The sequence below is a fragment of the Ziziphus jujuba genome, chromosome 2, assembly GCF_031755915.1.
Source record: "Ziziphus jujuba cultivar Dongzao chromosome 2, ASM3175591v1".
NCBI classification, from domain to species: Eukaryota; Viridiplantae; Streptophyta; class Magnoliopsida; order Rosales; family Rhamnaceae; genus Ziziphus; species Ziziphus jujuba.
Window position 1 is genome coordinate 16,244,131 of NC_083380.1, and position 9,744 is coordinate 16,253,874.

Genomic DNA, 9,744 nt, shown 5'->3' on the forward strand with positions numbered 1-9,744 from the left:
AGCATAAAATAAAGCAGCTCAGCAATATTACAACTCCTTCAATAGTAGTAACACCTGTAATATAAATTAAAGAAATGTTCAGGCCTCAATAAATATATTGTCAGGAAATAGAAAAGTATAAAACAGAGATTACGAAGGCTGACAATAAGTGAAAGTTTACAAAATTTTACAACCCCATAGTTTTTCTTATGAAACAATGCAGGCCTTAAAAGAAACTATAAGTTTCTATCTAATCAAAATGTTATTTTTTTAACAAGTTCTTCTAGTACAGATTGAAGATGTTAGTTCTATGGGAGGTAGCTTTTGGCAACCACAGATGAAAATGAGGTTTTTTACCATTGCAAGGTATTGGAAAAGAGTGTAATTCAAAATGGTGGTTTCAATATCAACATTTTGGAAACAGATATCATCCAAAAGATCCAACCTTGTCATGGTCATTCTATGTAGGGTTTGATTAATGTTCAGAACTCGAAACATTAGATTTTTTATTTGTATAACTAGGTATTGGTTTTCTATGCAACCAAGCTTCAAGAAAGGAAGACGGCTGTAACAAACCTCCTCCATTGGTGGATCTGTCACTCTCCGCTGATTTGTATAATACTCTCTTTCCTTTTGCAAAGTACTTTAGAAAGCCTAAAATCTGAAATTTTCGGGCAAAAGTCCTCATCCAGGAGGATGTGATGAGGCTTAAGAGGCTTAATGTCAAAGTTCAAAATTCTTGCATTGCAACCACGATGCGAATATTCAACCCTCCAGCTATCATTGTGGCAATTTCGAGCAGTTTTTTGAGTTCCAAATGTGAAATGGTTTTCATGCGATTGTCATTATATATGAACTCTTTAGGTGATCCATTAGGCATGAACTTATAAAGAAGAGCTCTTTTAGTACTCTAAGCAAAATCCACAAAGAGTGACAACATTTATGTGAGAAGTTCTTCTTATGCTTACAACTTCATTAATATATTTTTAGTCATTTCCTTTAGATGAATTGGGAACTTTCATTGCCACAAGATGCCCACTAGGTAGCTTTCATTTGTATACGCTACATGCAATAACCTCCTTGTCCTAATTTCTCTTCGAATGATTTGGTGATTTTCTTGATGATAGAGAATATCTATCTTTTTACTTATAGATGTCCATAACTATTGACCAAACATTCACGATGCTTATCAAATTTTCTCATCAGTGACCAAAATATTATTGATGATTTCATACTTCCAAAATTGCATATAATAACAAAGGTCAACAATATTACAACTTTTGCAATAGTAGTATTACTTGTAAGATAAATCAAAGAGATGATTCAGGCTTCAATAAATATATTGTCAAGAATCATAAAAGTATAAAACAACGATTACGAAAGCTGATAATAAGTAAAATTTTACAAAATTTTATAGCCCCACAGTTTTTCTTAAGGAACAGTTCAGGCCGTAAAAGAAATTATGAGTTTCTATCTAATTAGAATGTTATTTTTTAACAAATTCCATTAGTACAGAATCTCATAACATAAAACCCCAGTCCAGTTGATTGATTCCTTTGATAGGCTACTATTGGTTTAGTTTTGCAATGAATTTGAAGCCCTTAATGACTGCAGGATTGGAATATATGTTACATCTTCTTAAATAGGAGAAATTTTTTTTGAATTTTCCACACTAAGTCAATAATCTATCTACAAGTAGTATGATGTACCAAAGAATGCAACTATTTTTACCAAAACCAATAATGACACTGTCATTATCTATTAGCTTAGCAAATAAGAGAGAAACCACTCATCCCACAGTACAAAAGGTTACAATTAAAATTGTTCAGCATAAGAAAACTTTATACACCATAAAATCAAGTTCTAAATTCTAAAAACATGGGCCTAGTTCAATTGATATGAGTAGAATACTAGATTTACATGTAAAAAAGAAATGAGATAGGGTAATTTAACATATTATCTAATGCAAGATTGTGATTCCAAACTTGAACGTTTTCATCTGCAATAGTAATCAAAAAATGAACAAGCTTTTTGCACATAAATAACAAATAGCAAGGTTGTAGTTTTGAATCTACAAACCATTTGGAATCAATTACAAGTATCCTATAATTTTGTCTTGGGGAAAAACAAGTAATTATCTTCAGCATACAAATATAGTTCAAAGTTTACATATTTGACACTAACTAATAAGTTCATTACTAACCTAATAATGTTGCAAATGAGAAGATAAAGAAGTAGGAGGAGAAAAGGAAGAAGCATATATACCATGTTGGAGACACACTATATTTGGTGGTGTGTCAATGCAATAGCCAAAATATTAGTATGCAAAGAAATCAAATCCACATCTCCCTCATAATCTCTCACAAGCAAAAAAATACCCTTTGAAGAAATCATATGCTACTTCAAATCCTTGATTCAAAGCTTCCCGAACTATGTCCATACCACTACATCATCATTCTTCTTAACGACAGTTTTGACAATTAGAACTTTAATTTCATGGCATGCTATAAACTGCTACTAGTTGGAAAATAATAAACAGTTTCAGTGTTTCCACCATGATATGTGCATGTAAAGTTATTGATGGAAGATGTTAGTTCTACAAGAGGTAGCTTTTGGTAGCCATAAATGAAACAAGGTTTTCTACAGTTGGAAGGTACTAGAAGAAAGTGTAATTCAAAAACGTGGTTTCAATATCAATGTTTGGAAAACATATATAATCCCAAAGATCGAACCTTACCATGGTCACTATATGCAGGATTTGATTAATGTCATAATCCAAAACTTCAAATTTTTTATTGTATAACTAGGTATTGGTTGTCTATGCAACCAAGCTTGAAGGAAAGAAGACCATAGCAATGGGGTCGTTTCACAAAACAACTTAGCCCATTAGGTTTTTCTACTTGTTCCCTAAGTTTACTAAATGGCTGAATTTACTTGATAGCCAAGTTGTTCTGTGAAAAAGGCAACCTTAAAAAAATTATAAATAGGTGCCTAGTTTTCAATTTTGTATAACACAAATCATTGAAACACAATTTTCTTTTTGAGACTCTAGATAGCATTTTTTAGAGAAGTTTTATTTATTTATTAATTTCAGAGATAAATAACACATTTTCTTCTAAATATTTTTATAGTTTATCTTCTGGGTTTTTCATGGTTAAATAATCCCAACAAGTGGTATCAGAGGTTGGATCCAGAGAAGGGTTCATTGCCAAAAAGCTCTTACAAAAGATTTAAGCATGCCAAGAGGCAGATCTTGGCAAGACGTCGAGTGATAGTTGATACTGTTGCATCTTACCATGTTACTCTACACATAAAGTTTTTTTGAATATACAAAGTAGGAGACTTTGGCACAATAAAGATGGGAAATACAAGTTTTGCTAAAATTATTGAAATTGGTGGTGTTCAAATAAAGGCCAATATCAGACATAAATTACTTAGAAGTATGTCTGATATGTTTCAGACTTTCGACTCAATCTACTCTTAGGAATGGCCTTTGATAAGGAAGGCCTTGGGAACCACTTTTACAATGACACATGAAAAATGATAAAAGATGCTATGATTATCTCTTGAAAACATATTTGTGGAATACTTTGCATGAGTCATGTGAAGATCTATGATAAAAGGTGCTATAATTGTCACTTGAGGACATATTCGTGGACTATTTACATGAATCATATAAAAATTTATGCAAATAGCCTCAATATTATACAATGAGAGGTATCTCAAAATCTGTGGTACTAGTAGAGACTTGGTCACATTAGTTAAAGAAGATTGTCTACCTTGACAAAAAATAAGCTTATCATTATTTTCAAGGATGCAGCGCTAGTTCTTTATAATCATTGTTCATATGGTAAGCAACCTAAAGTCTCATTAAGTCCTCTTCAACAAAAAGATAAGAGTTGTTTAGTCTTGTGCATTTTGATGTTTATGCTCCTTTAGAGGTGGAATCTCTAGGAGGCAATAGATATTTCTTAATCTTTATTGATGATACTTCTTGGAAGGTGTGAATTTATTTTTTGAAGATGAAGGATCAAGTTTTAGATCACTTCAAATATTTTCGTGCCATGGTAAAGCATAAGACAAGAAAGAAGCTTAAATGTCTTCGTTCAGACAATGGAAGTAAGGATACTTCCAGAGAGTTTGATACCTACTATAGAGGATAGGATATTCAATATGATAGGATAGGGTAGTTGACATGAAAAAATGGTCCCTCACATCTCAAAAACAATTATGGAGAAGGTCCAAAGCATAATCAGTGTGGCTAAGCCGCCAAAGCCATTCTAGGGTGAAGATGTTTGTGCCACCTGTTATTTGATTAACAGATCACCATAAGTACCATTGAATTTTGAAATTCCGAAGAAAATGCGATTTGACGAAAATCTCTCCTACTCTTATATAAGATTATGTGGATGTTTATCTTTTACACATGTATCCAAGGAGCTTAGATAGAACTTGGATGCAAAATCTACTCCATGCATCTTGATTAGGTATGGAAATGAAGAATTAGGACACTATAGGATTTAGTATTCCATGAAAACCTGACTATAGAAGATATTGAGAAGCCCATGAAGTATTCTAGTATTAGTGCCTAAGATTTTATTCCTGATCCAGCACAAGTACAAGCACAAAATGCCATAGATGATGATGATGCGCATAAAGAATTACTACAAGAAGAACAAAAGAGAGAAAAGGATACCGAACAGGGATAAACTTAAACACCATAAGTTGTAGGACCATCATAGTGGTCAAATGATGGTAAACCTTCCTAAAGATTTGAATGAGACTGTGTTCAATCAAAGAGATATCTTGAATCTTAATATATTCTACTTATTGAAAAGGGGGAGCCTGAGAGTTTTCAAGAAGTTAAATCCCATCAAGATAGAGAAAAATGGTTGCATGCAATGCAAGACGAGATGGAGTCTTTACAGAAGAACCATACTTATGACTTCTCTATGATTTATTCTCGATTTAATAGCCAATTTAGACTAAGAGCTCAAGTAGATGGATGTGCATATAGTGTTCTTTCATGGTGATTTGCATGGTGATTTAATGCATTACAAGATGAGATTGAGTCTTTCTAAAGCATACTTATAAATTGGTTGAGCTTCCAAAAGAAAAGAAGCCATTAAAGAACAAATGGGTGTTCAAGCTTAAGAAATATGGCAGCGGATGGGTGGTGAAACATAAAACCTGATTGGTCGTCAAAGGTTTTCTTCAAAAGAAAAGGAACTAACTTTGATGAGATTTTTTCACTAGTGGTGAAGATGTCTTCAATATGAGTTATTCTAGATCCAATAACCAGTTTAGACCTAGAGCTTGAGCAGATGGATATGAAAATAACGTTCTTTTATGGTGATCTACATGAGGAGATTTATATGAAGCAGTCAGAATATTTTAAGGTTTTAGGGACAGAGAATCTATTTTGCAAGTTAAAAAGAGCTTGTATGGCTTTAAGTAAAAATTGAAACAGTGGTACAAGAAGTTTGACTCTTTTATGGTGAGTCAAGGATACAAGAAGATTGATGTAGATATTGTGTTTATATTCAGAAATTTCTAGATGGAAACTTAATTGCACTTTTACTTTAGGTTGACGATATGTTGATCGTTGGACAAAATGCAATGAAAATTAGTTAGCTGAAGAAGGAATCTTCCAAATCATTTTATATGAACGACTTACCAGCTTAATAAATTTTGGGGATACAAATAGCTCGAAACAGGAAGAATCACAGGTTATGGCTATTTCAGGAGAAGTATATTTAACAAGTGATAAAAAGATTTGGCATGGATAAGGCCAAACCAATCAGCATTCCATTATAAACCATTTCAAATTGAGTAAATAATCGTGCCCTTCATCCAAAGTAAAAACAGAGGAGATGGTTTCAGAGCCTTATTCTTCAGTGGTAGGAAGTCTGATGTATATAATGGTGTGTACTAGATCAAACATTGCTCATGCTGTTGGTACCATGAGGATATTTCTTTCAAATCCTTAAATAAAAAAAAAAATTGGGAAACAATCAAGTAGATTTTAAGGTATCTTAAAGATACAACAAAAGTATGCTTATGCTACAGGGGAAGTGATCCAATTCTAGAAGGCTATACAGATATAGATATGGTTGGAGACTTTTATGGTAGGAAACTAATTTACTTCAGTTTATCTTCACACTTTTACTAGAGAAGCTGTGCCAGGACAGTCAAGATTGCGAAAGTGTATATATTTATCCACAACAAAAGCAAAGTACATTACCAGAGCGGAAGCTATAAAGAGATGACATGGTTAAAGTGTTTACTTAATGAATTAACTTTAAGTAGAAAGGCTATAAGATACATTGTGGTAGTCAGAGTGCTAATTGTTTACTTAATGAATTGAGCATTAAGTAGGACTATAAGATATGTTGTGACAATTAGAGTGCTATGGATTTCAACAAGAACTCAATATATCATTCTTGGACAAAGCACATTGATATCTACTATCATTGGATACTCGATGCTATAAATTGCTTAGATTATAGAAGATTCATACAAAGGAAAATCTAATAGATATGTTTAGAAAAGTTGTTCATACTAGAGAAGTTGAAGCTATGTAGAGACATAGCTAGTATAGATAGTAAGTGACAATCGGTTTTTAAAATGCTGCTGGAGGGGAAAAATTGTGAGTTCCAACCTTCTCCTATAGCACAGCCCATTAAGGTTTTTTCTTTTTTTAACTTGTTTCCTACGTTTACTTAGTACCCAAGTTGCTTTATGAAAAAGGCAACCTTATAAACCTTATAAATAGGTGTCTAATTTTCAGTCTTGTATAACACAGATCACTGAAAATATAGATTTTTTTAAAGTATCCAGAAAGAGTTTTTTGAAAAAGTTTTTTTGTGTATTAATTTCATAGAGAAATAATACATCTTTTTCTTATTAAAGTTTTTGTATTTTATTTATTTTTATTTTTTTCATTTTCTGTGTTTGTATTCTATATTTTTCATGGTCAAAGGATCACAACAAACTGGTGGCTATAATCCTCACAGGACGACACTGAAATGAGAATAAACATTGAGAGAACAAGGGCCAAATGAGATGTGAAGAGTAAAGGACCTTCCATTGAAGTACAAAGTTAATTTTCGGTACGATGGAGTAAACGATTAGCATTCAAAAGTCTTTTATGAAGTTTTCTAAAATGGTAATAGAAGAAACTAGTTTGCAAGGAAACATTAAAAAACGAAAAAATTATGTTTAGATTTGTACACAACTAAGAAAAATGTGTGGAAATTATCTTTAATTTGATGTCACATACCCTAGTTGCAGAGTTGCTAGTTACGACTTTGGTTTGGTCTTTGGAAATTTAAACCATGCTTTTAGATGAAGAAGAATGGACCACAAAGGTAGTAGAGGTCTTCCACTGAAAACATAATGAGAAAACCTCATCATTCTTAGTTTTTTTTTTTTTTCTCCTTTTTATTTTTTTTTTTCAAATGGTTGTAAAATGGAAGATGTTGAGAGGCTAACATGGGTCGGTAGTACTTTTCCCTAGGAATATTTTATGTACAAACAAAATGCTGACAATATCCATCAAATACTTAGCATGTGTCAAATGCTTGATCAGCAAAGATAAAGTCTGATATTCTTCGTGGAGAAAAATCTAAGACTGTAAAGAAAGAGTAATAACATTCAAGAAACATTTGGTATTTGGGTATGAGTGTAAACTAGCGAAGTCGAGTATTAAAATTTTAAAGCTTGATTAACATAATTTTAAAAGTGATCAAGTTTTGTTCACAAAATTTTAAAATATCTTGCTAATGGTTTGATGTGTTCAAGAAAAGCTCAAGCTTAGATTGGCGTCGTTTGTTATTCAGACAAAGTCTAAAAAAATTTGAAAAATTTTATTTCTTAATTTCTTTTATCACTACATTATTAACACATTTATTTGTTGTTCTAAATTTTTTTTTATAAAAAATAAATATAAATAATATTATATATGTATATATATATATAGGTATCTTTAACTATATATAAAAGTAAGAATAGCCAATAATGTTCACAATTTCCGGACCCCCATGAAAATACAATTCGGCCCGTTGTTTTATTTGGTCATATTGCTCACAAGGAAAGGATAAAATATATAATTTTACTACTGCCCTTTATATGTGGCCGGATCTGTATCATGAAAAAGAAAAAGAAAAGACGAACTGGCTTCTATGAATGCACAAGTATATGGTGAACTGTTGAGAAAAAAAAGATCTGGTGAATGTTTTGATCTTTATGGTATGACGTGCAATAGAAATTTTACTATTTACAGAATGGACATGCTTAACTCTCTGTCTCTCTCTTCATCTGTCAAGAATCCTTTGTAATCTCCCATTCTCTTCGCTTCCTCTCTCATGCCTTATCCTGAGCTTGTTGTCTTTGAAGTTCAAAACAATCCCTATCTGAACTATAAATCGACAGCCTCATCATGTATCCGGTGTTCCTTCTTTCTCTACTCTTCTCTATTTCTTTTTGGCTATTGAGATTATTGTCGTTGGTCTCACTCTCCATTTGCCTCGGGTCTAATTCTATGTTTCTCTTTTGGGTGCTGAAATTGTTGTTGTTGGTCTTTCTCTCCATCTGTTACATAGACGTTTTGAGGAGTTCTCTCTATTATAGGTAACTTACCTTATTTCTCTTGAATTATCTCCTTTTTCCCCTAAAATTGTTTGCTATATATATATATATATATATATTAACTTTTTCTATTGATTTATGAGTTGATATTGGTGTGTTGTTCAAATATGGGTATGCTCTCTTGAATTACCTACATTTTTGGCTTATATATTTTAATGTTCTAATTGTATATGAGTTGATATTGGTGTGTTGTTCAAATATGGGTATGCTCTCTTGAATTACCTACATTTTTGGCTTATATATTTTAATGTTCTAATTGTATATGGATTACATATATATATATATATATTAAGTGAATGAGTTTTTATTTTATTTGTGGCATTGGATGTGGGATTTAAACTAGTATTGTATTTATGGTTTTGGTTTTGATGTACCGGTTTACTATATGAAATATTTCAACTAATCAAATTTTTTCGACCTTTTTTTTTTTTTTTTTTTAAAAAGCAAAAGTATGGTAGTTTTGATATGGCAAAATTCATGTACTGCACTCATGGTGCAAATAATGGAGCCCTCAAGCAATCTCTATAGCAATTTGGAGCAGTTTTTCCCATGCTAAGTCACGAGAAGTTTTTGAACGATTTATGAATATGAACTTTTCAAGTGATCCTTTAGGCATGTACTCGTAAATGAGAGCCCTTCTGCATCTTTGTAAGCAAAGTTCCAAAAGTTTAATAACATTTACATGAGCCGTTTTACTGATGCTTGCTACCTCATTGATAAACACGTCGCTATTCTCTTTGTCTCCATTCTCTTTGGGTTCGGTTAGGATCTTGACAACCACATCTGAACCATCCTGTAACTTTCCTTTGCACACAACACCAAAGGCTCCACGACCTACTTCATGTGAATTATTGTTGGTCATTTTCTTGATCTGGAAGAATTTGTACCTTTCTATATTTTTAATGGAAGCTATAAGATTTTTATCAGTTTTTCGCTTTGTGAACTATTTTATTGACATGATCATTGATTTTCTAATTTTAAAATAGCAAATGATAGCACAAATCAGCAACATTAAAGCTACTGCAACAGCACCACCTGTAAGATATAAAGAAATGATTCAGGTGTTAGTGACAAAAACTTTGGATTGAAGGTTAGCATCATATATAGTTGCTTGCT

General features: G+C 32.1%; 1 protein-coding gene across 1 annotated transcript; it reads right to left on the reverse strand.

Annotated features, from left to right (window-relative positions):
• Positions 1 to 9,139: 9,139 nt before the first annotated feature.
• Positions 9,140 to 9,490, reverse strand: LOC132800745 (PR5-like receptor kinase). Its single transcript, XM_060815003.1, has one exon. The coding sequence runs from the start codon at positions 9,488 to 9,490 to the stop codon at positions 9,140 to 9,142; it is 351 nt and encodes a 116-aa protein (XP_060670986.1).
• Positions 9,491 to 9,744: the final 254 nt, after the last annotated feature.